The sequence below is a fragment of the Schistocerca serialis genome, chromosome 1, assembly GCF_023864345.2.
Source record: "Schistocerca serialis cubense isolate TAMUIC-IGC-003099 chromosome 1, iqSchSeri2.2, whole genome shotgun sequence".
NCBI lineage: Eukaryota > Metazoa > Arthropoda > Insecta > Orthoptera > Acrididae > Schistocerca > Schistocerca serialis.
The window spans coordinates 1,142,822,296-1,142,850,170 of NC_064638.1; the positions used below are offsets into that span (position 1 = coordinate 1,142,822,296).

The following is a 27,875-nucleotide window of genomic DNA, read 5'->3' on the forward strand; positions in this document are numbered from 1 at the left end:
GATATGCATCTATAACCTTACATTTGTGCTTTAGTAACGTAAAGAACACCTTTAAAAAAGGTGTTTGTTACTCATTGTTTGCTAGAAACAGTGCAGAAATACAACTACTTTGAATTTAATGGTAAAATGTAGAAACAACCTGACTGCTTGTCAGTGAGCAGCCCAGTGGCAGGCATCTTCGCTAATTCTTTGAAGGAAAGATTTTTCAAAAATTTATTGCTTTGTTTATGTACGTTTTCAGTTACATTCTAGGTACATGATGACATTCTGTTCGTTTACAGCAGACTTAACTACGAATTTATTTTAGCAATTACTGCCGTTCCTTGGTTGTCGGTCTTTACACAGACAGTTCTGAAACATAGTTTTCCTCTTCTTTTAATGGTTTTTATTGTATTCCATGGCTGCTATTCCTGCTGTGTTAATTCTACTCATTTTGAACACTTTAATGCATTATGCACTCGACAGATGTCGTGTAAGAACTGTTGTTTCAACGTGCAGCATTTCTTGTATCTTTCATTTATTATATATTATTATATGTCCGTTATTTAGATAGTTCTGTTGTGGTAATTATTTTCATTTGTAACATAGTTTTTTTCTCGCGTGCCACTCTACGGCAATCGCGCCCAAAAGTGGGGCGCATTGCGCTGTTACCATCCTGCAGTGCTGTTACTGCGTCTGATACTAGCCCTAGTTGTTTGATTTGCTTATGCTTTTAACACTGACTTTACAAGATAACTTTTATTGATTGGACTTCTGCATTTCAGTTTATATTGTTTTATTACCTCTCGATGGAACCTATGTACGTTATGCATATTTGTTATTCTGATATGTTGATTAATATTTTTTATAGGTAACTATAGCTCATTCTGACGAAGATGCCCTTAATTGGTACAATCTGCAGCTCGTGGCCTCGGGGTCGCGTTCTCGCTTCCCGAGCACGGGGTCCGGATTCGATTCCCGGCGGAGTCAGGGATTTTCACCTCCCTCGAAATGACTGGGTATTTGTGTCTTCCTCATCATTTCATCATCATTCGTGCAAGTGGCGATGTTGGACTGAGGAAAGATGGTAAAATCGTACGGGCGCTGATAACCGCGCAGTTGAGCGCCCCACAATCCAAACATCATCATCATCGTCGTCTTAGTTGGTACAAAAACCAGGGAAATGCAATAAAATTTGTGCAACCGGTTGGCACATCTATCCTCCATCAAACCTTCAATACGGTTGCTGAATTCCACCCACGTTCAAGATTGTTATTTTGAGAAACCTTCAGCTCGTCCGGGTGTAGAAAACACAAACCGAAAAAATTACACTTAATCTGCAATTGCCGCCATACACAGCCATGTTGACGCAACAGTCCAAATATAAATCTACTGGACCAAACAAACACTAACAGACACAGAAAAATAAATTAACGCACCAGAGAACAGCCTATGTTGTAAGAAGTAAGAATGTAGACAGAATTAAACGGAAGAAGGCAGATCAAGTAGCTCGAAAGATGGACGGTCCAATGAAATTATTTGTTGAATTTCTACATATGTACATGTTCTCTCGGTATCACTGTGAAGTGTATGCCAGGGGACGCTTTTCATTTTGGAGCATATGGCGAGCTCGAACTTAACGACGTATCTCAAACACAAGGGCCTTCTCCCTGCCAGCCAGCGCAGATTCCGCAAACGTAGACCTTTCGAAAAGAGATTTATTGTGTTCTCACGTGACTGCTGGGAAGCTATGAATAAAGGCAGTCAGTGAGACGTAGTATCTCTCCACTTCCAAATAACGTTTGACTCAGTACCACATCTACGTATATTATCGAAAGTATGATCGTACGGGATATCAAGTGTAATGTGGTACTGTATTAAGGATTTCTGGCTAGGAAAGTCCCAGGGTGTTACGTCGTCTGGAGAGACGTCGGTAGTTGTTGACGTAACTTGAAGCGTGTCCCAGGGAAGTATGTAGGGACGCTTAATGTTCATGTTGCACATTAGCGACCTGACAGACACTGTTAATTGTAAGCTCAAACTTGTTCAGATAATGGAATTATTTGCAATGAAATACTATGTTAAAGAAGCTGTAGAAATATTGTCGAATCTTGAAAATATTCCAAAGTGGTGCGACGATTGGCAACTTGCTTTAAATGTTCTGGATGAGCTGGGGAGTTTTCGTGGAGCAAACCACGCCCTTGAACAGCTTACAATGACACATCACCTTGACAGACACCCATAACATTGTGAGACTATGTTTAATGTATGCAAGTTTGACTTTTAGAGCGTAATCTGTCAACACCACATGGTGGTATTCCCAAAAACATTCAACATCACTTTACCCGATGATTGGGTCGCCGAATTTTTCAAAAGTCAGCATATGTTTTGGAGCTTACTTACCGGCTGAATGCTCCGTACAATCTCATGCCAACACCACTTTAATTTAAAAACGGCTGACAGCCAATAACTTAAAACTCAACCAAAATCAGAAATTTAAAAAGCAAAGTCTTATCTAAAAACAGTTCCTTAATTAGGCTGAGGGCCGAAGAATCTGATACATTAAGAGCAAACAACTTAAATTCAAAATCGGCTGAAGGCCCGTTACTTAAAACTCAATATCAGTGGTTTAAAAAAAATACCAATGGCTTTACATAAAACAGTTCTTAAATTATGCTGAAGGCCCAAACCATCTGACGCCTTAAGGGCAAAACAATCTTAATCTACAAATCTGCTAGAAGCCATACAAGTGCAAACAACAAGAACAAACAAGAAAAGGTAGTACACCCAAGGGCGCTCAGAAGTTCCGAGGGTCGGCCTGGAATTCAAACACAAATGCTCACTTAGGTGAGACAGGCAGCCGGCCCAACTATTGTCGATCCGACGACAACCCAACCGACAGACAGTCAACGGACCCACTTACAGGATAACCTCCGCTTCACCCGACCATCACACAACAGGGAGTTCAATGGAACAACGTAGAAGGTGTTGGCGCCCACAACCAATTATGCGTTGAGCTGTCAAACTACACACCATGCTGGACAGCGACAACACAATGAGGAAAATACACTGCCTGAATTTACATCAACGGCTAGGGCAGGTAGCCGGAACGTTAACTTCCACAAGGCAGAAGATTCCTCTGGTGCGCTTTAGTTAAAATAACCGAGTACAGTTAAACGCCACCAGAGGTTGGCTAAAATTTTCCAACTTAAAAACACACATTGTAGCTCGCAGGAATATCCCAACAGCCGACAACGAACTCCAAACGACACAATGTGAACAGTCATGACTTGCTGGTAGATTAAGTCAAACTCAGCTTTCATGTCCAGGATCGGTGAGCCACGAACCTCGTAGCAATGGGAAAAGCACCACATATTCTGACACCACATAGAGGCCACCAGCGGGCCCGGCCAAACTACATGCTGCGGAGATTTCCTCGCTGCTCCACGCCAACTGCCCAACTGCCCGCACACAGCAAAGCTGGAAACTATAAGCGCCAGGCCAAAGATAGTCCAAAAAGAGGGTAACAGAATAATCGCAATAACCGCGGAAGACTGAATGCAGAATAGCAACCAAGGTTTAATCCAACGCATAGCATGAGCCAGCCATGGCTCACAACTCATCACGGCACTGCTCTGATTACAACTACCTTTTTATGTCGTGTGCTAAATTTTGCAAGCAATACCCATAGTCTGCCTACCTGATGCCATCCTGTAAGGTGGTGACCGCTTCATCTTGTTCACTGGGTTTGGCGTGATCATCAGATGGCTTTGCCAGTGAGTCTTCTTGTCTGCTTTCTTTCAACTCGCTGACCTGAACACTTTTTTCTTCCATCACACGGGGATAAGAGTACCTGCTTCAGAGACTCGTTACCTCGTAAATACCTGAAACTAAAACAATGAAATGTTGCTTTTAATGCAGAAAACAATCATTGGAAGCCAGCAACAAAATTCAGCATAACATGCTAGTGCGAACTCCTGTTTCCGCGAATACTTACTTCCACATCTTTTCAAAGCCCTCTGTCCAGCTGTACACACCATGTTATCCTCCCTAACTAGTAGCTACTGACATCTATGTTTGTAGGGGCCGCACTGTACAGTGTGTGGCAGAGGATCACACCACACCAGTTCCATTTCTCCTCTTGATGTTCCTTCTGCGAACCGTGGGCGGGAAGAACGCTGTTGGAGTGGTTCTGTATAGGCCCAAAATTCTGTTGTTGGTCTATCTTGATCATGCCGTGTGAAGGAAAAAAACTCATGTGAAAATTTTGATGGTCGCAGAATGAGAACATATATTTGATTCCAGTCGCTCTCAAGCACTGCAGGACAGCTTTGTGAGCTGTGGCGTCAGAAAATCCCCTCCGTAAAATAGCTGTACAAAGGCTAATTGCCTTCTTTCTCACCCCTGTTGTAGCCTGGTCGCCCACCCAAATATGAACGGTTTCGACACGCTCGTCGTTAAACTGACCAGTCTGATTAGTCAACTGTTTCCTCAAATTTCAGACGACATGTCAGTATCTTTAAGCACTGCGGATCATCTTTGCTTGCGTTTACCTCCCCAGAAGAGTTTTGTCAAAATGGGAGGTAGCTAGCAACGTCAGGTTATATATCATACTAACTTAATCCAAGATAGGAGGAAGGGAAGTATTGGTCGTTAATTTTAATCTATTTATTGCAGACTGATTTCAGCTAATGTGTAGATGTCTTCAGCGTAGTTACATGCAAGCCATGATGACTCATCTCAAATAAACTGTCGGAATGTCAACATAATGAGTTTAGCGGGATGGAAATATAAGCAGCAACCTCAGTAAACTGTTTATCTCTAATGGCAAGTTTGTCCTAAGTGCGATTTTACAGTAACGTTCAGAAAAAAACATGAAGCCTTGAGCGACTAGAGAAAGGAAGTTCATATTCGCAAGATAGGTACGTTAGCATGTTCTGCAGAAATGATTAACATTTCAGTCACTTCTGTTGAGCATGTGTCCTGTTGCCTAGTAGTCACAGGGTCTGCCATGGGCCCTGATACACTACTGGCCATAGAAGTTACTACACCACGAAGATGACGTGCTACAGACGCGAAATTTAACCGACACGAAGAATATGCTGTAATATGCAAATGATTAGCTTTTCAGAGCATTCACACAATGTTGGCGCCTACAACGTGCCGACATGAGGAAAGTTTCCAACAGATCTCTCATACACAAACAGCAGCTGACCGGCGTAGCCTCGTGAAACGTTGTTGTGATGCCTTGTGTAAGGAGGAGAAATGCGTACCATCACGTTTCCAACTTTCATAAAGGTCGGATTGTAGCCTATCGCGATTGCGGTTTATCGCATCGCGACATTGCTGCTCGCGTTGGTCGAGATCCGATGACTGTTAGCAGAATATGGAATTGGTGGGTTCAGGAGGGTAATACGGAACGCCATGCTGTATTCCAAAGGCCTCGTATTACTAGCAGTCGAGATGACAGGCATCTTATCCGCATGGCTTTAAAGGATCGTGCAGCCACGTCTCGATCCCTGAGTTAACAGATGGGGACGTTTGCAAGACAACAACCGTCTGCACGAACAGTTCGACGACGTTGCCAGCAGCATGGACTATCAGCTCGGAGACCATGGCTGCGGTTACCCTTGACGCTCCATCACAGACAGGAACACCTGCGATGGTGTACTCAACGACGAACCTGGATGCATGAATGGCAAAACGTCATTTTTTCGGATGGATCCAGGTTCTGTTTACAGTATCATGATGGTCGCATCCGTGTCTGGCGACATCGCGGTGAACGCACATTGGAAGCGTGTATTCGTCATCGCCATACTGGCGTATCACCCGGCGTGATGGTATGGGGTGCCATTGGTTACACGTCTCGGTCACCTCTTGTTCGCATTGTCGGCACTTTGAACAGTGGACGTTACATTTCAGATGTGTTACGACCCGTGGCTCTACCCTTCATTCGATCCCTGCGAAACCCTACATTTCAGCAGGATAATGCACGACCGCATGTTGCAGGTCCTGTACGGGCCTTTCTGGATGCAGAAAATGTTCGACTGCTGCCCTGGTCAGCACATTCTCCAGATCTCTCACCAATTGAAAACGTTTGGTCAATGGTGGCCGAGCAACTGGCTTGTCACAATACGCCAGTCACTACTCTTGATGAACTGTGGTATCGTGTTGAAGCTGCATGGGCAGCTGTTCCTGTACACGCCATCCAAGTTCTGTTTGACTCAATGCCCAGGCGTATCAAGGCCGTTATTACGGCCAGAGGTGGTTGTTCTGGGTACTGATTTCTCAGGATCTATGCACCAAAATTGCGTGAAAATGTTATCACATGTCAGTTCTAGTATAATATATTTGTCCAATGAATACCCGTTTATCATCTGGATTTCTTCTTGGTGTAGCAATTTTAATGGCCAGTAGCGTAACTTGTGCCACGCGTGATGGCAAAGACACGTATAAGGCGCGAATGGCGCTCTGTAGTATAGTCACCCATACTGCATTCACATGGTTCCAAAGTTCATCTCTTGTGGTGGGCATTGGGTCACAGTATTGCACATGTCGTTTGACCGTATCCCACACATTTTAGACTGGCGGCAAGTCTCGTGATCTGGTGGGCCAATGCAAAAGGCTGGCTCCTCTGAGTAGTTTTGTGATGTGTCTGGACTCTGCCCTAAACTTTTAGGCTGGAGGTTTTAGTGTATTGCACAGTGGCTGGCTCCTCCCTTTTTCCTTGCGGTGAGCCAGCCAGTTCCATCTGCTATATTGTTTTAGCTCCCTCTACCACTTTCTTCCTGGGTTGTCCATGTTTTAACGATAGCGACATGCTTCGTCCTTCGCTTCGGTGTGGGTAGGCACATATTTTTTCTGTGTCTTATGTTCTGTTTTATCTTATTGTTCTGAGTCTTTTCTTGACACACGTCTCAATCTGTTATTGAGCGGGCACTGAAGACCTCGCCATCGTGCGCCCTTAAAACCCTCTCCATCCATCCATCCATCCATCCATCAAGAAGGCACTCGTTCGTGCAGCAACATGAGGTCGTGCCTTGTCTTGCTGAAAAATGGAAACGAGGGTGTAGTGCAGTAAGAGTATGGCTACAGGCAGCAACATGTCTTTCACGTAGGTCACGCTGGCCACAGTGCCGTGGACACGCATCAACTGTGATTTGCGGTTGTACCCAACAGCACCGCAAACTGTAAGGCCTTGTCTTGGCGCTGTACGTCTTGTGCGAATGCAATCACTGCGATGACGCTTCCCCTGTCTGCGGCGAACCAAAATGCGACCACCATTTTCAAACAAATAGAATCTGGATTCACCGAAAACACTATACGACGTGAATGATAATTAATTGAAGCCCTCAGCTACCAACAGGTGTTGTGGATATAACTTGATGGGGACAGCTGAAATTGCGTGTCCCGACCGGGACTCGAACCCGGGATCTCCTGCCCTCATGACCGACGTTCTATCCATCCGAGCCCCCGAGGACACACAGATGAATAACGCGACTGCAGGGACTTATGCCTTGCACGCCTCCCGGTGAGACCCACATTCCCAACTGTCCACAATCTACATACCTAATGTTCCTAACAGGTATATTGGCCATCCACTCATTACTCGCGCCAACTAAGGTGACGATTTCTGTAAGAGAAAAAACGCACAGGTTGCCCGAACTCTTACGGTAATCGTCTCCTTAATTGGCGCGAGGAATGAGTGGATGGCCAATATATCTGTTAGGAACATTAGGTATGTAGATTGTGGACAGTTGGGAATGTGGGTCTCACCGGCAGGCGTGCAAGGCATAAGTCCCTGCAGTCGCGTTATTCATCTGTGCGTCCTCGGGGGCTCGGATGGATAGAGCGTCGGCCATGAGGGCAGGAGATCCCGGGTTCGAGTCCCGGTCGGGACACGCAATTTCAGCTGTCCCCATCGAGGTATATCAACAACACCTATCGGCAGTTGAGGGTTTCAATTAATTATCATTTATTTTAGAGAAGCTGCACGGTCATCAATGGTACCTGTTCTCCCGAGAACAGTTACTGTCTTCAACTATATGACGTCATTCCTGTCATGTTTGACGTCGTTCTACACCATTGTCATTTAGCATGTTTCTGTACATTCGTCAAAGGTAGGTGGAGAAGTGGACGACGTCGTAATAGAGGGCGACGGTTTGTGACCTCTGATAGTTTACGATGTATTACACTGTTCCACTGTTGCGTCAGAACCGCGGAGAAAGAAGATCTATCCTGCAATGTCATTCGGACGAGGTGTCGATCTTCTCGGGGTGTGGTCTGGTTGGTGTGACCTGGCCCATCTCGTCGTGTTCTACGATCTTCCGTCAACCACTCTGCATACACTCGTTGCACTGCTGAAACACTTCGTCCCACACGAGCAGCAATTTTCCGGATGGATGCATCACATTCCCTCACGCCAGTAATGTGCCCTCTTTCAGTCTCACTGATTCGACGGTACGGATCGTGGATACGTCTGCGGTGAGGCATCCTGCACGTCTGCTCAACTCACATTGATCCATTACCTTCGATTTATAGCGACAACGAGAGCCGAAAGCATATTTTACCGGTAGGCGTCGTTGCGTCGTGATATCGGTGTTGTCCTTGAACCCTCAGGCCGACATGGTTCAAATGCTAATCATATCTACAGAACATGCTATTATAAGCGTCCTGCGAATATGAACGTCCTATCTCACGTCGTTCACGGTTATCTGTTTGTTTGTTTTATTTATTTTTTCTTTTAATTACGACCAATGCTACCCTTCCTTCTGTGTTGAATCTTATTAATACGGCTGTGGAGCACGCAGTTCCTGATGGAAGCAAGCTTGTAGAATCATATCTAGATTTGACTGGAAACGCTCAGCAGAGGAAAGGCTACAGAATCTGATGTCATACGCTTCTGTATACAGTACGCCACAGAACTTACTCGTCTTGTAGCAGCACTGCTGCTTAGGGAGCAAAATACGAGGGTGTACAGAGTGTCATTCTCAACGGTCAGTGGAGGAGCGAATATTTCCTAGTGAACGGTGAGAAATCTTGAGACTTAGAAGTAACTTTGTGCGCACACGAAGGGAGTGTCAGAGGACTATTACTTTACACAGTGTATACAAATAATTAAGTGGATAACTTCGTAAATTCCATGAGGCTGCTTGCGGATGAAGCAGCAAACCTGTATGGTAATGAAATTCAGGAAGACATATACAGGATTGACGCTTGGTACAGGGATTGGTAGTTGACCCTCAACAATGGCTCAATGTGCATAAATAGGTGGTAAGACGCACTGTTACATGAATACGAGATAGCATAATATTGAGGACGCAGTCACATCGATTGATTGTCTATGTGTATGAGAACGGAGCGATTAAAGTGACACGATTACGTAAAACTAATTGAAGATAAAGCAGATGCCAGCCTGTGTCATTGGAAGAATCCTCAGGAAAAGGTAGCTCAGGAAGCTCTTCTACGACCGATATTTAAATATTTCATATCAATCTGGCCCCGTATCAGGTGGGACTGACACAGAAGATTCAACGAAGTGCATAGCATACTACAAGACTGCCTTTTTTATCAGGTGTGGTTTACTGTTAAAATTCGTACCTTCCTAGAAGTGACAACAAATACATACAGTATGTGATCAAAAGTATCCGGACATCTGGCTGAAAATGACTTACACGTTCGTGGTGCCCTCCATCGGTGATGCTGGAATTCAATATGGTGCTGGCTCACCCTTAGCCTTGATGACAGCTTCCACTCTTGCAGGCATACGTTCAATCAGGTGCTGAAAGGTTTCTTGGGGAAAGGCAGCCCATTCTTCACGGATGCTCCTCTGAGGATAGGTATCGATGTCGGTCAGTGAGGCCTGGCACGAAGTCGCCGTTCCAAAACATCCCAAAGTGTTCTATAGGATTCAGGTCAGAACTCTGTGCAGGCCAGTTCATTCCAGGAATGTTATTGTCGTGTAACCACTCCGCCAAAGGTCGTGCATTATGATCAGGTGCTCGTTCGTCTTGAAATATGCAGTCACCATTCCCGAATTGCTCTTCAACAGTGGGAAGCAAAAAGGTGCTTAAAACATCAGTGTAGGCCTGTGCTGTAATAGTGCCAGGCAAAACAAGGGGTGCAAGCTCCCCTCCATGAAAAACAATACCACACCATAACACCACCGCCTCCGAATATTACTGTTGGCACTACACGCGCTGGCAGATGACGTTCACCGGGCAATCTCGATACCCATCGGATACACATCGATACCCATCGGATCGCCACATTGTGTACCGTGGTTCGTCACTCCACACAAAGCTCTTCCCCTCAGTCGTCCAACGTTTACGCTCCTGACACCAAGCGAGGCTTCGTTTGGCATTTACCGGCGTGATGTGTGGCTTATGTGCAGCTGCTCGACCATGGAATCCAAGTTTTCTCACCTGTCGCCTAACTGTCGTAGTACTTGCGGTGGACCCTGATGCAGTTTGGAATTCTTGTGTGATGGTCTGGATAGATGTCTGCCTATTGTACATTACGATGCTCTTCAATTGTCGGTGATCTGTCAGTCAACAGACGAGGTCGTCCTGTACGCTTTTGTGCTGTACGTGTTCCTTCACGTCTCCATTTCACTATCACATCGGAAACTGTGGACCTAGGGGTGTTCAGGAGTGTCGAAATCTCGCTTGAGACGTATGACACAAGTGACACCCAATCACATGACCACGTTGGAAATCCGTGAATTCCGCGTAGCGCTCTCTCACGATGTCTAATAACTAACGAGGTCACTGATACGTAGTACCTCGCGGTAGGTGGCAGCAAAATGCACCTAGTACGAAAAACGTATGTTTTTGGGGGTGTCCGGATACATTTGTACACATAGTGTAGCTTCCTTCCACGTACAGTGATGAGGCAAAACATTATGACGACAGCCCACCGTGAAGTTGTAAGCTGTCTGGTGGCACTGCGGGCACGTGACGCGGAAAGAGAAGTATATGAGCGGAGCAGAGACGAATGGGGAATCATTCTAGTTGCGATAAGTGGCGCTCATGCGAAATACCACCGGCTTAAGTGACTTTAACAAAAGCCAAATTGTTGTGGATCTGTGTCTGGAAGCGAGCATCCCGGAAACGACGAAGGTGGTCGGCTGTTCGCTTGCTACTGTCGTGATCATCCTCGAAAAGTGGTTAAAGAATGTAGAAACCATGATCAGGCGACAAGAAGTAGGACGCCCATACGTCATCACAGAACGCAGGGATCGGAGGCTTGCCTGCTCTCTAAAGCAAGATAGGCGGCGATCTGCGGCTGATCTGACAACAGAACACAGTGCTGTCGCAGACACAAGTGTTTTGGAGCAGGAACTTCAGCGTACAGTGTTGAACATGGTGGTCCACAGCAGAGGACCCCTTCGTGTTCTCATGTTGACCCAACAATATCGTCAGTTACCATTACAGTGGGCACGGGATCATCGAGATCGGACGGCGGATCAATGGAATCGTGTCGCCTGGTCGGAAGAATTCTGCTTGTTGACGCTCGTATCCAGATACACCGTCATCCAGGCGGACGACCGCTCGAAACTTGCAACATCCGCCAATGGGAGCAATATTACGTTATGGAGACATTCACCTGGGCTTCTATGGGATCTTTCTCAAGGATATTCACGTCAACAGTATGCGCGAAGAGCAACCGGAAACAATTGGTCTTCCAGTAGTTGAAAATGACTTTACGAAGAAAGGGTCAGTGTCGTTGATTTAGGCTTATTTCCTTCTCAGGCAGTGTTCAACAGGTTTTAATAGTCGTCTGATTCCAATTCTATAAAAAAAGAAGTAATAGTTGCTTTTACTTCCTCAAAATAGTGCGTTTTTAGATGTATCAAATTTGAAACTACATTTCATACATATATGAGCAACTGGAGGAGAGGGGGGGGGGGGGCCTTATGCGTATATGAGCAACTGACAGTCGTTACAGTTTTACTGTGTTCATCGTTTTGTAGTTTTTAAGACATGCATGACGGCTTCAATAACTACTATGTCATTTGTTACTTTTTCTTAGATGAAAATGCGCTGGGAACAAAGATAATTATTTAGCCATTCCAGAACCATACAATGAGTATAAGTACAGAACCTAGTTCCAGTCATTTTTCCGTACAAGCAACACATAATTTTTCGCCTCACGCCCACCCTCCCTCCCCCGTCCCAATCCTTTCGGCATTAGCTGTCTTTAGCTGGGTGCTTGTTAAAATCGTAAAATCTTTTGTACTTGGCGCGCTCCTCAGCTTGGTACCCAAAGCGGCCGCTTATGTCGCTTGGACCTTGCACCGACTCTTCACAAAGCAAACAATGTTATTTATGAAAGACAGAAAATGTCGCAAATGAAAGAAGAAACACCATTATTGGACATACTAGTGCCGAGGAAGAGGAAAATTGGCCAAAAGATACAAATGTGTTTTACACATGCTAAAACTCGCTACCGAAAAAAAGAAGCAGATCATAGTACAGGGAAGTGGGGCGTTCGAGTCTGATAAATGAGAGGTGCTCCGAATGTAAAGCATTCCTTTACCGTACTTCATTAAGAAAGTGTTTTATTTTGCAAAGTAATTTTGTGTAATTTTATATCTTAGAATATTTCTCAACATCTTTTGTCCTCCCAAGTAACACTAAGGTGGCAACATTTAACAATCTTGTTCACTTTACAGGATGATAAGAGATGTGCGTTAAGTTATAGAACCAAATAACGTAAAATTAATTTTTCACCCGTGTCTCTTCCTGTTCCTTGAGCAACTAGTTGCATCACGTGTAATATAGGACATACAGGACCTGCAAAAACGTGTAAGCAGCTAAAACAGTTATTGGTGAATATATTCTCACTACTGGTGTTAACCAACTTGCTAAAGATTGTTCACGTGACTTTACTTTGTAAATGTGCTTTTAGGTCCCCATATGCGAGCACAAAATAGGCCGGCATTAGTTTGCCATGTGTTCTGCGCGTCTGCCTTTCGACCTACATTATAAATTTGAAAAACCTACTGTGGCAAATCTGTAAACACTGAAAGGAATAAATGAAAATGTACTCGAAGACATAGTTGAGAAGACGTGTCTGCTCACTATTAGCCTTCATTTCCACCAGGAAAACTGACACGTATTGTAGCGTGCTGGATTGGGTGGACTGGATAAAAGGGTGGAGTTGATTGATTGAGTTCAGGTTAACATTTGATCACCTATTCATCTATTAATAACTTCATTCAAGGTCAATACAAAATTGCAGTTTTGTTTGAACGGTCAACCTGTCGTAAAAACTAAAATAAAATTGAGGACAGTAAAATGTTTTAAATACTCTGACTCAATAAAATTCTACAGCATTTACGATAACAAGAAATTATGCATAAGCATAACGACCAGTGGAACAAGTACTTCCAAGTCTTATTCAGCTTTGAAAATGAAATATTTACAGAAACGCTCTCTAATCGAACTCATTAAAATGGACACTACATTGATTTAAAATATAATAATATTTCTATTTAACTGTATTTCGGAAAGGCATATGATCACTTTAACAATTCACAAACAGATTGGTGCGAAAACTGAATTTACGTAGAACCACGAGGACAACGGTAACTTCCCTGGCACAGCCCGTTGGATCTCCGGCGCTCTTTCTGTCGTAAGATGTACTTCGGCGTACGAACATCACTCCACTCCAGCTTATACAAGTATAAGGAAATGCCTCAGCCTACTCTGAAACAACTTAGTATTAGAAACAGGAAACCATCGCTTCTTAGCGCAGCCATACAGTATAGGTGTACTAGATGCCGGTTATGCACCAATAACCAGTAGTCATACAAAACCCATCGCTATACAACAAATATGAAGTGAGCACTCAGATGGATATAAAGAGAGTAAGTTAATCGGATAACTGTCTGTTAACGCCGTTCGCTGATACAAAGTTACACCTTGTACAAACTCACACGAACCCAGGGTATGGCCAAACACATGAGCATAGTTCTAACGTAGTTCAAATGGTTCAAATGGCTCTGAGCGCTATGGGACTTAACATCTGAGGTCATCACTCCACCAGAACTTAGAACTACTTTAACCTAACTAACCTAAGGACATCACACACATCCATGCCCGAGGCAGGATTCGAACCTGCGACCGTAGCGGTCGCGTGGTTCCAGACTGTAGCGCCGAGAACGGCTCGGCCACACCGTCCGGCTTGAACGTAGTCAATCGGCGCACAGTTTGTAAGTGGTAAGTAGAAAATGATGATAAAGCCACACCAAACAACAGTACCTGTTTTCATTTTGAGCATACGTGTACTACATCCAGAATTCTCTCCGTGAGTCCGACTTGCTCTGACACAATACAACCACCGCCGTAAGCCCAGGGTGCGCCACCTCCAGAATCCACAATACAGCTGACCCACGAGTGCTCGGTGTGCGCGGTTAGTCCTATAAACAAATTGCATTGTTTACACAACGAAACCTTGTCTCGAAATCTGTCAGAAATTCCAAAGCCATTCTGGTAGTAAGTGAAGTATGATAGCGGCAAGACACAATCAAAGGCTTCTCTGCGCGATAGCAATGAAAATACTACCGAAACAGTGCTACCAAAGCAGAATTATTAAACACAGCCTTCCGAAATGCCTTCACCAGAGAAGACGAACTAAATATTCCAGAATGCGAATCGGGAACAGCTGCCAACATGAGTAACTTAGAAGCAGATATCCTCGGAGTAGTGAAGACACTTAAATCACTTAATTAAAGAAACCCTTCTGGTCCAGACTGTATACTAATTACGTTCCTTTCAGACTATGCTGATGCGATAGCTCCATACTTAACGCTCATATATAAACGCTCGCCCATAGAAACAACCGTACCCAAGGACTGGAAACTTGCGAACGCACCCAAATATTCAAGAAAGGCAATGGGAGTAATCCACTAAATGACAGCCCCATATCAGTAACGTCGATATGAAGCAGGCTTTTATCGACACAGTACCTCTCGAGCCGCACGTAATCAGATATACGGCATATACTCTCAGTCCTGCGACTGGACTCGTGGTTTCCTGTCAGAGGGGCCACAGTTAGTAGTAACTGGCAGAAAGCCGTCGAGTAAAATAGAAGTGATTTGTAGCGCACCCCAGTGTAGTGTTATAGGCTTCTACTGTTTCTTATCTATAAGTATATAAACGATTTAGGAGACAATCTGAGCAGCAGTCTTAGGTTGTTTGCAGACTCATCTAGTCAGGTCGTCAGAAGATAAAAACTAATTGCAAAACGATTTAAATGTTTGAATGGTGCGAAAATTGTCAATTGTACCTAAATAAAGAGAAGTGTGAGGTCATCGACATGAGTGCTAAAAGGAATCCGCTAAACTTCTGTTCCACGGTACATCAATCACCTCTGAAGGCCATAACCCAACTAAATATACTACTGGCCATTAAAATTGCTACACCAAAAAGAAATTCTGATGATAAATAGGTATTCATTGGACAAATATATTATACTAGAATTGACATGTGATTATATTTTCACGCAATTTGCGTGCATAGATCCTGAGAAATCAGTACCCAGAACAACCACCTCTGGCCGTAATAACGGCTTTGTTACGCCTATGCATTGAGTCAAACAGAGCTTGGATGGCGTGTACAGGTGCAGCTGCCCATGCAGCTTCAACACGATACCACAGTTCATCAAGAGTAGTGACTGGCGTATTGTGACGAGCCAGTTGCTCGGCCACCATTGACAAGACGTTTTCAATTGGTGAGAGATCTGGAGAATGTGCTGGTCAGGGCAACAGTTGCACATTTTCTGTATCCAGAAAGGCCCGTACAGGACCTGCAACATGCGATCGTGCATTATGCTGCTGAAATGTAGGGTTTAGCACGGGTCGGATGAACGGTAGAGTCACTGGTCGTAACACATCTGAAATGTAACGTCCACTGTTCAACGTGCTGTCAATGCGAGTAAGAGGTGCCCGAGAAGTGTAGCCAATGGCACGCCATACCATCACGCCGGGTGATACGCCAGTATGGAGATGACGAACACACGCTTCCAATGTGCGTTCACCGCGATGTCGCCAGACACGGATGCGACTATCATGATTCCGTAAACAGAACCTGTATTCATCCGAAAAAGTGACGTTTTGCCATTCCTGCATCCAGGTTCGTTGTTGAGTACGCCATCGCAGGCGCTCCTGTCTGTGATGCAGCGTCAAGGGTAATCACAGCCGTGGTTTCCGAGCTGATGGTCCATGTTGCAGCAAACGTCGTCGAACTGTCCGTGTAGATGGTTGTCGTCTTGCAAACGTCCCCATCTGTTGACTTAGGGATCGAGACGTGGCTGCACGATCCGTTACAGCCATGCGGATAAGATGCCTGTCATCTCGACTGCTAGTGATAAGAGGCCTTTGGGATCCAGCACGGCGTTCCGTATTACCCTCCTGAACCCACCGATTCCATATTCTGCTGACAGTCATTGGATCTCAACCAACGCGAGCAGCAATGTCGTGATACGATAAACCGAAATCGCGATAAGCTACAATCCGACCCTTATCAAAATCGGTAACGTGATGGTATGCATTTCTCCTCCTTATACGAGGCATCACAACAACGTTTCACCAGGCAACGGCGGCCAACTGCTGTTTGTGTATGACAAATCAGTTGGAAACTTTCCTCATGTCAGCACGTTGTAGGTGTCGCCAACGGCGCCAACCTTGTGTGAATGCTCTGAAATGCTAATCATTCACATATTACAGCATCTTCTTCCTGTCGGTTAAATTTCGCGTCTGTAGCACGTCATCTTCGTGATGCAGCATTTTTAATGGCCAGTAGTGTACTGAGGAATGACAGTTCCGAACAACTTTAATTGGAAAGAACATAAAGAAAATTTTGTGTAGAATGCGAATGAAAGACTTCGTTTTGTTGGCAGAACACTTAGAAGATGCAACAGATGCACTGAAGAGACTGCCTACACTACGGTTGTCCGTCCCCTTTTGGAGTAGTGCTGTGTGGTGTGGGATCGTTACCAGGTAGGATTAACGAAGAACATCGAGAAAATTCAAAGAAGGTTAGCGAGTTTATAGTATCTAGGAATGGGGAGAGAATGTGACGTACATGATACACGATTTGGGGTGGGCATCATTCAAACAACAGCGTTTATCGCTGGAGGAGGATCGTCTCATGAAATTCCGATCACCATCTTTCTCCTCCGAATGTGAAAATGTATTCTTGACGCCGCGATACATAGGGAGAAACGATCATCGTAATAAAATAAGGGAAATCAGAGCTCACACGGAAAGATATAGGTGTTCGTTTTTTCCACGCTCTGTTCGAGAGTGGAGTAACAGAATTATTGTGAAGGTGTTCGATGAACGATCTGAAAGGCGTTAACTATGGTTTGCAGAAATTCCATGTTAATGCAGCTGTTGATTTAGATGCATTCGTAATTTCCGGCAATGCTCCTCCAGAGCGAGCGAGTAACTGCCTTTCTTCGTGGATCCGCGCGCCGGCTGACAGACCACTTCCGTGTCCCTAGTGCACGCAGATAAAGGCTTCCGGGACGAGAGATATCAGCCCACAAGGCTCCAGGAAATGTAACCGACCTCTGGCTTAGGCCTGGCAGTGCCAAATTAGGTAGTGGTGTCGAACGCGGCACAGTATACTTCAGAATCGAGGAACAGGTGAGAGAACAGTGAAGGCAATATGAAGTAACACTTCACAACAAAAGTACGTTTACTGACCACGTATGGAACTACTCTCAGAGCTGAACTTCCTGCCGCAGCAAATAATGCACCAATTCATACGTATGCAGAATGCTACAGGTAATTCCAGCGTTCCATAAATAAATAAGACCGAAAACCTACACGAAATCGTAAGTCTTCCGAAGCGGAAACCCACTCGTCATCAGCCGCGGCAGGTCGCGTGCTTCGCTCCCTTTACTACCGTCCACGTGCTAGGAATACGACTCGCTGAGGAACTCCTGTAGCTCTATCCTACGGAAGTGAAAATCAGGACGAAGAAACACACAGCTTGGCCAAAGCAGACGTCAATAGCGTTTTCACTGCTGGTGTCATAATAAATACCGTATTTCAAGATTTCATTAAAATACACTGTTGGCCATCGGAATTACAATACCATGGGAGGATAGCGCATGCAGTCTCATTGGAAGAATGCATGATTAAATTTGTAGGTGTGCCCGTTCCAGCCTCTCGATTTTCGGAGGTGGCGTTGAGGGCCCAGCTTTGCCCGAGAGCGCCCCTGCGGCATCTCGCCTCGCTAGTCGGAAGGTGGGCTCCAAGTTATACTGATAGGAAAATCTATTTTGTGAGCTTCTGAATGAGATATGGTATATTAAGTTTTGGGTTTTACGATACAGTGATCCATTTGAGGCGCTGAGAACCATAAAGCACAACTTCGTCGATTGTGAGAGTGTTGCATTTATCCACGCTTGTGACATCTGTTTATCTTACAATAGGTCCGGTTTACCTGTACTGAAGCCTCACATTGTGTACATGAACATTCCCTAAAAGCTGTACCATTGGTTTCTCTATATTCACTTAAATGTGGAGTCGACGACGGTGTGCTTTTTGTCCTTATGGTTCTTGGTGCCTAATTTGTCGCACCTACCAACAGAAAAATTGCGTAACCTACCAATAATAAAAAATATAATTAATTATATCATTCACATTCAGTGTAACCTCCCAAAAGTAAAATTTTGTAACCTACCAATAATACAATGTGACTAACTTCTCAATAAAATTGTCGCTCACTTATAACCTTTAAATAATGACTGTGAATTTAAGCTGGTGAATTTTAGACGTCAGCACATCACAGTTCTTAGTGTCTCAACCGAAATGGATTCACATGTCACAGAGATCGCCGATTCAAGCTCGTCCAGCGTGGCGGGATGCTTTCAGTAGACCATGTCTTTCACTGTGCCCCACAAAAAAAGTCAGATGGAGTCAAATCCGGCGAATATGGAGGCCAATCCATGCCTGCACCAGTAAATTTGGGATATTCCAAAGCAATGACTCGATTCCCGAAGTATTCTTCAAGAAAGCCAAACACTTATTCGGTCCGATGTGGTCGGGCTCCATCCTGCATAAACCATTCAGTACCTCGTCGATCCTCTAACGCTTGCTGTGTGGCGATAAATTGTTCCAAAATTGCAACGTAACGTGCACCAGTGACCGTTTCTCGAATGAAAAAAGGGCCAATAATGCCTCTGCTGCATACTGCAGCCCACACAGTATCGTTAGGAGAACACAGGGGTTTCGCTTCACACCAATATGGCTTTTCGGAACCCCAAAATCGCCAGTTCTGATTATTCGCGTATCCATTCAGGTGGAAGTGTGCTTCATCTGTAAACCAGATGCAGCCAACATCAAATCCTTCACTATCAATCATTGTGAGCATCTGATTAGCAAAGGCAACCCTTTGTTGCAGAGCACGTACTGGTATGGCCTGGTGCGTTTGAATTTTGAATGGAAACATTTGTAGACTCTTTGTCAGTATTTTCTGCGTGCTGGAACGTTTCAAACCAGTCTCAGATGCAATTCTACGGACGGATTGGTTGGGAAGGGAGTGAGACAGGCTTGTAGCCTCTCCCCGATATTATTCAATCTGTATATTGAGCAAGCAGTAAAGGAAACAAAAGAAAAGTTCGGAGTAGGTATTAAAATCCATGGAGAAGAAATAAAAACTTTGTGGTTCGCCGATAACATTGTAATTCTGTCAGAGACAGCAAAGGACTTGGAAGAGCAGTTGAACGGAATGGACTGTGTCTTGAAAGGAGGATATAAGATGAACATCAACAAAAGCGAAACGAAGATAATGGAATGTAGTCGAATTAAGTCGGGTGATGCTGAGGGAATTGGATTAAGAAATGAGACACTTAAAGTAGTAAAGGAGTTTTGCTATTTGGGGAGCAAAATAACTGATGATGGTCAAAGTAGAGAGGCTATAAAATGTACAATGGCAATGCCAAGGAAAGCGTTTCTGAAGAAGAGAAATTTGCTAACATCGAGTATAGATTTAAGTGTCACGAAGTCGTTTCTGAAAGTATTTGTATGGAGTGTAGCCATGTATGGAAGTGAAACATGGACGATAAATAGTTTAGCCAAGAAGAGAATAGAAACTTTCGAAATGTGGTGCTACAGATGAATGCTGAAGATTAGATGGGTAGATCACATAACTAATGAGGAGGTATTGAATAGAATTGGGGAGAAGAGGAGTTTGCGGCACATCTTGACTACAAGAAGAGATCGGTTGGTAGGACATGTTCTGAGGCATCAAGGGATTACCAATTTGGTACTGGAGGTCAGCGTGTAGGTAAAAATCGTAGAGGGAGACCAAGAGATGAATACACTAAGCAGATTCAGAAGGATGTAGGTTGCAGTAGGTACTGGGAGATGAAGAAGCTTGCGCAGGATAGAGTAGCATGGAGAGCTGCATCAAACCAGTCTCAGGACTGAAAGCCACAACAACAACAACATCACACTTTCCAACCATACAGGTGCCCAGTACTCGGCAGCAGAGTACACAAGACTGATGCCAGTTAAACGTAGACAGTCAGCAGAGGTTCCTGTCTGGTTGGAAAGTGTGCATGTGAAGAAGGTAGAAACAAAACTTAACGACACTATGCGCTGTATTACTGGTTCCATCAAATCAACCCCATGCCACTGATTACATCCCTCCACCTCACTTAAGGCGGAAAAGAGCTCTACTGAGGCAGGCCAAGAAAATCTCTGCGTCACCTTCTCTACCACTGCACCAGGAATTCTGTCATCCGCCACAGCCACGATTGCTATCAAGAAGACCAGAAAGTGCGACTGCAGGACAACTCATCGCGGATGGTTTTTTGAACTAAATGAAAGCTGGAAGCACGAATGGTCAACAAGAACATTGGGAGCAAGAGCCCATCATCTTGATCCTACAAAGAAGCCAAAAGGTTTTGACCTACCGAGGAAACTTTGGTGCCGCATCAACAGGTTAAGGACTGGACATGGTTGTTGTAGGTACTTCAGGTACAAATTGGGCTGGATCATTTCACCAATATGTGAATGTAATCAAGAAGAGCAGACAATTGTACATTTAGTCCAATGCTGTCCACTTCATTCATACCCTGGAATTCCCTATGACTTGTTCACTCTCACACCCAGCTTAATTAACTGGATGAAAAACATGGACTTTAAGGTTTAATCTTGTCTTATATCATATGTATATTGTATAAAAATCATTTGCCTTATATCAACTGTATATTGTATAAAATCACCATACGAATAAATAAATTGCTATCACGTAAATATTTAGCTACCGACATAAGACAAGCAGCTGCTATTCAGTTCACCTGAGGAAGAAGCAGTTTTTTTATACAGCAGCTTTCATTCTAATTTACGAGATTAAATTCAAGTAGCAACGCTGAAGTACCCCGTCCTCCGAATATGCGAGCCCAGCAATTACGTGGCAGGTTACCACTGTGACCAACGGATGTGTATTTCACCAGGCAGTTGTGTGAAAGTACTGAAATTCGAATGAAAGGTCAACGCTCTGACGATATAACCAATATTTACGTCAATGTTGCGTGCAGGTTGAAGTACGTCCCAGAGAAGGTCTTCTCTGACAGTTTCACATTGTTGTATGTGCTTTGTTCTCAAGTGAGGAGAGACTATGTGCAAAGGGCGTTCAAAAAGTTTTGCACAGTCGTCTCTACTTTTTTTTTTATTTTTTTGCGGGAGGTGAATGAAATTTTTTGTGAACATATTTGTAACCTTTATCTATAAGTTGGTATATAAAAGTATTTTCTTTCATTTAGACGTGAGCTATAATGGAGCGTGAAGTAGATGTCAGGTTGTGACAACGGTCGGTGATGGAGCCCTCTTCAAGACCGGCGATGATTGTGCCACATCGATTCACAGAAAGTTGCTTTGGGGAGGACACAGTGGATCACAGCAGCATCCAGCGGTGGTTGCAGAGGTCATTTCAGCAAGATGTCGTGTCGTCACACATCTGCCATTTTGGATCATTTGATCAATGGTCTCCTTATTCACATCACTAACTACTGTCGATGGTCTGCCACAACGTGAATTGTCAAAAAATCACCTTCTTTAAACCTCTGCAACCACCGCTGGATACTGCTGGGGTCCTCTTTGTCCTCGCCATAAACAGGGAGCAACTTTCTGTGAATCGATGTGGCAGAGTCATCGCCAGCCTTGTAGAGGAACTCCATTACCGACCGTTGTCGCAACCTGACATCTACTTCACGGTCCATAATAGTTCACCTATAAATAAAAAAAAAATGTTTTTATATACTAACTTATAGCCAAATGTTCCAAGTATGTTTGTAACCTCCCCCTCACTTATCGACCTTAATGACAGTGAAAAATTAAACCGCGTGTATCTAATGGAAATTTGGGAAAAGCAATCGTCGCCGAAGTTAATCTGTCGGTAAAGAGGGAGGAAAGGGTTACATCTAAATGAAAGGAAAAATGCAAATGAAACTAGTGGAAATTAATTTTCAAAAGGGGTAAAGTTAATAAAGAAAGTAAATGTGCGGCCGTTACGTTAACAATTAACTAGCGGTAATTAGATATTTGAGATTTGGGGAAAATTACGGTCGCCATTCCTATGGGCAATTACTGTAGTAACTGAAAAAGAAAGGTTATTGCACATATAATTAGCACTAAAAGTGTGGCAACTGAAGGTTGACACGTGTTGTGTGAAAACTGAATGTTTGTCTGAAGTAATAAATTTCGCTACACCCTGACTTAATTTAGCAAAAGAATTAATAAAACTGGAAAATTGAAAGTTAATTTAGTGACTGAAATTAATAGTGAACTTTGCTTCTGAAGCATATCGAAATTCAGTAAAATACAGTTAGTCTTGGGCTACCTCAACAATCATTTCAAAAGCTTCTTGAATCTACGCAATTTAGAAATAAGAGATTTAACTTCGAACTTGAATTAAATGATTCTGAACAATTAACAATAGTAAAATTTAGTACGTACCAAGCTGAGCTGCAGTCACAGGTAAGCTAAAATATGCTAAAAAAACTCGCACTCTTAATTTGTGATCGTGTAATCTAAATATTGTAGCCAGCTATGAATACTTTAACTGAACTTTGAAATTAAGGCAGTGAAATTGAATTTTATTATTTTAATGCTGGCGTTTGAATTTCAACGACACTGGGGTTCATTTCGGAAAAGGAAGGGACCCTGCTTGGCAATGCAATTGGGACAATGAGCAACAAAGGTTCATGCTAAGTTGCTGTAATTTTGTGATGCAACAATTTTAAAATCTGAGGTCTGCCATACAGTTCTGAAACTTTACGTGCTTTTAGTCTTCCTTGTTGGTTAATTGAAGGTTTGAAGTCGTCGATCGAGGCGGTGGCGACAGTCACTCATTGTCGGCCGTCGCTGTTGCAGAAGCTGGATGCTGGCGCGCCTTCTTCTCGACACGGTCACCAGGCGAAACGGGCTCTTGATGTGCGCCAGCTAATGCTTCCCGTCCGCGACACCGTGCTAGAAACTATTATAGCCAGTCGAGCGCAATTACATGCTGCCCAACCCAGAACGCGCGGCAACTCGCGGGAGCGTCACACAACACACCTGCTCCACTGCACTAGTCCGGCCAGACCCTCTCTGCTCTGCCCGCGCTCCACGCGGCCGAGTTAACACTACCAAAGATCCTAAACACTTTGCTTCTCCACACGACCTATCGATGTATTCGTTCGATAGCATAGTTTTCCCTTGGCCAGACCCAGCGTATAAATACAAATAATATTCACAAAACAAACCAACATATATATATATATATATATATATATATATATACAAACAGTAAAACAATTACAGTATACAAAGATACAGAAACGTCATATATTCAGGTAACAAAATATGGAAAATAAATTATAGTACAATAGATGGAAATAGGAGGATATGCATTTCCGGCGTTACATGTTCACAAAAAATTTCATTCTCCTCCTGCAAAAAATAAACAAGTAGAGCCGACTGTGCAAAACTCTTTGAACGCCCTTTGTATAACAGCTGAAGCATTAAAACCACCATCTCATCTTTTACCTGCTTTTTTATTAATCTAGTCTCGAAAATTCTTGATCTGACAGGACGGCATTAAGCAATACACATTGAACAACCAAAGTAACTGGTACACCTGCCTAATATCGTGTAGGGGCCTGCCGCGCGGGATTATCCGAGCGGTCTCAGGCACTGCAGTCATGGACTGTGCGGCTGGTCCCGGTGGAGGTTCGAGTCCTTCCTCGGGCATGGGTGTGCGTGTTTGTCCTTAGGATAATTTAGGTTAAGTAGTGTCTAAGCTTAGGGAATGATGACCTTAGCAGTGAAGTCCCATAAGATTTCACACACATTTGAACATTTTTTTTTTTTTTTTGTGTAGGGTCCCCGCGAGCACGTAGAACTGCCTCAACACGACGTGGCATGGACTCGACTAATGTCTGAAGTAGTGCTGCAGGGAACTCACACCATGAAACTTGCAGGGCTGTCCACAAATCCGTGAGAGTAAAAGGGGGTGGAGATCTCTTCTGAACAGCACATTGCAAGGCATCCCAGATATGCTCAATAATGTTCACGTCGGGGAGTTTGGTGGCCAGCGGAAGTGTTGTAACTCAGAAGAGTGTTCCTGGAACCACTCTGTAGCGATTTTGGACGTATGGAGTGTTGCATTTTCCTGCTGGAATTGCACAAGTCCGCTGGAATGCACAATGGACATGAATGAACGCAGGTGACCAGACTGGATGCTTACGTACGTATCACCTGTCGAAGTAGTATCTAGACGTATCAGGGGTCCAATATCACTCTCACTGCACACGCCCCACACCGTTACAGAGCCTCCACCAGCTTGAAGTGTCCCCTGCTGACATGCAGGGTCCATGGTTCATACCCGTACACGTCCATCCGCTGGATAACAGTACGAAACGAGACTCGTCCGACCAGGCAACATGTTTCCAATCATCAACAGTCCAATGTCGCGAGGCATAAAGCCTTGTGTCGTGCAGTACATGAGTGGGCCTTCCGCTCTGAAAACCCATATCGATGATGTTTCGTTGAATGGTTCGCACGCTGACACTTGTTGATGGCCCAGCATTGAAATCTGCAGCAACTTACGGAAGGGTTGCACTTCTGTTACGCTGAACGATCCTCTCCAGTCGTATTTGGTCCCGTTCTTGCATGATTTTCTTCTGGCCGCAGCGAAGTCGGAGATTTGATGTTTTACCGGATTCCTGATAATCACGGTGCATCCACGACCTGGTCGTACGGGAAAATCCCCACTTGATCGCTACCTCGGATATGCTGTGTCGCATCTCTCGTGCGCCGATTATAACACAACGTTCAAACTCACTTAAATCTTGATAACCTGCCATTGTAGCAGCAGTAACCGATCTGACAACTGCACCAGACACTTTTTGCCTTCTATAGGTGTTGCCGACCGCAGCGCCGTATTCTTCCCGTTTTTTTTAAAAAAAAAACGGCTCTGAGCACTATGGGACTTAACATCTATGGTCATCAGTCCCCTAGAACTTAGAACTACTTAAACCTAACTAACCTAAGAACATCCTACAACACCCAGTCATCACGAGGCAGAGAAACTTCCCATTTACATATCTCGGTATTTGAATACGCATGCCTATACCAGTTTCTTTGGCTCTTCAGTGTAGATACAGTTTATTGTTTATGCAGTGCATGGAGTAACGTTCTAAGAGTTTCTTCCGTTTCTTTAACGTGAACCTTGTCTCATTCCATGTCCCTGAAGTTTCCTCTTCGTTATTGGATGTACAGAACACTATCAACGAATTTTTTATTGAGCAATGTACACAGTAACATAGCTATCCGTGTTGCAACTATGTCAGACAGCGTAAACCCATCTGTTAACACGGAGACAGATCTTATTTATTTGAATTAATTGCCTATCATGACAAGTGGGCACGAACGCATTCATATTAGGGTTGGGACGTCACTGCTGATTACAGATGGCAACTTCCGCCAGACAGACAAACGTTTGCGAGACCAGACGCCGTTTGGATGGAAAGACATAGACCCTACCGAGACTTTACTACTTTGAAAAATCTGTTCCTACGGCATCAGTATTCTTCCCGCTAGTCGCATAACATTACCAGCTTTATACTCACTCTGCTTAGCTGCAATGTAGGAGAGTCGCAGTTTTCATATTAAGTACCTGGTTGAACTGGATTCTACCGACAAATCTTCGGAGTCTGTTCACGGATATTTTCTGCTGGCTTGTTAATGAGTACCAGCATAAAAATACTGACATATTTGTTTTGTTAGCATGTTTAACTTTTGTCTGAGGATAAACCTTCTCAGCAGTAAAAAGGCAAGTTATTCTTCTCACAGCAGCACTTCCAACATTTGTCCTCAAGCATTTGCTGGACGTATTCCAATCTCTGATTTATTCAACAGCTTTTACCCCCTACAGTTTCCTCTAGTACCATTAAAATTATTCCTTGGTGTCTTAATAGCTGTCCTACCATCCCGTCCCTTCTTCCTGTCAATGTTTTACATATATTCCTTTCCTCGACTATTCTACGGAGAACCTTACCTTTTCTGTGCAAATAATTTTCAGCATTCTTCTGTAGCATCACATCTCAGATGCTTCGTTTCTCTTCGTTTCCAGTTTTCCCACAGTCCATGTTTCACTATCGTACAATGCTGCAGTCCAAATGTACATTATCAGAAAAATTTTCCTCAAATTAAAGCGTATGTTTTATATTAGTAAACTTCTCTTGGCTAGGAATGCCCTTTAATCATTGCTAGACTGCTTTCTTTATCCTCCTGGCTCTGTCTGTCATTGGTTATTTTGATGCGTAGGAAGTAGAATTCCTTAGCTTCATGTGCTCCGTGATCACCAGTCCTGACCTTAAATTTCTCGCCGTTCTCGTTTCTGCCAATTCTCATTACTTTTGTCTTTCTTCAATTTACTCTTGATCCATCCACAATTTATAATCCTTAAACTATTCATTCCGTTCAGCGGATCCTGTAATTCTTCTTCACTTTTACTTAGGGTAGCAATATCATCAGCGAATCTTGTCATCCTTTCACATTGAATTTTAGCTCCACACCTTTCTTTTATTTCCATCATTGCTTTTTCGATGTACAGATTGAACCGTAGGGGCGAGACGCTATGTCAATGTCTTACATTCTTTTAAATTCGAGCACATCGTTTTTGGCCCTCCAGTCTTATTGTTCCGTCTTGGCTCTTGTACGAGTACGTATTGTATATTACCATTATTTTCCTACAGCTTACCACTACTTTTCTCAGAATTCCGAACATCTTACACCATTTGCCATCGTCGAACGCTTTTTCCAGGTCGACAAATCCTATGAAAGTATCTTGATTTCTCTTCAGTCTTGTTCCCTTTATCATCGCAACGTCAGAATTGCCTCTCTGGTGCCTTTACCTTTCATAAAGGCAAACTGATCGGCATCTACCGCAAACTCAATTACTATTCCATTCTTCTGTTTACTATTCTCGTCTGCAACTTGGATGCATGAGCTGTTAGGCTGATTATACGTTAATTGTTGCTCTTCTCGGCTCTTGCTATTTTCGGGATTGTGAGGTTGATGTTTTTCTGAAAGTCAGATAGTATATCGCCAGACTCATACATGCTACACACCAACGTGAAAATTCGTTTTGTTGCCACTTCACCTAATTATTATCGAAATTCTGATGGAATGTTATCCATCCCTTCTGCCTTATTCGATATTAAGTCTTCCAAAGCTCTTCTGATGTTAATACTTGATACCCTATCTCTTCTGTATCGACTGTCCAGCTTCTTCTCTATCACGCCATCAGACAAGTCTTCCCCCTCATACAACGTTTCAATGTACTCTTTCCACCTATCCACTCTCTTCCCAGCATTTAACAAGGAAT

General features: G+C 43.8%; 1 protein-coding gene across 4 annotated transcripts in view; it reads right to left on the reverse strand.

Moving 5' to 3' along the window:
* LOC126417544 (caspase-1-like) overlaps window positions 1–27,875 on the reverse strand; it is a 270,319-nt gene that overhangs the window by 72,847 nt on the left and 169,597 nt on the right. For 3 of the 4 annotated variants that reach the window (XM_050085127.1, XM_050085130.1, XM_050085128.1), the window contains exon 2: window positions 3,680–3,869. In XM_050085127.1, the coding sequence (XP_049941084.1) occupies window positions 3,680–3,813 (134 nt within the window). In that variant the 5' untranslated portion in view covers window positions 3,814–3,869. Of the gene's footprint in view, window positions 1–3,679; window positions 3,870–14,246; window positions 14,396–27,875 lie in introns of those variants that run through there. The other variant, XM_050085129.1, reaches the window with a different exon arrangement.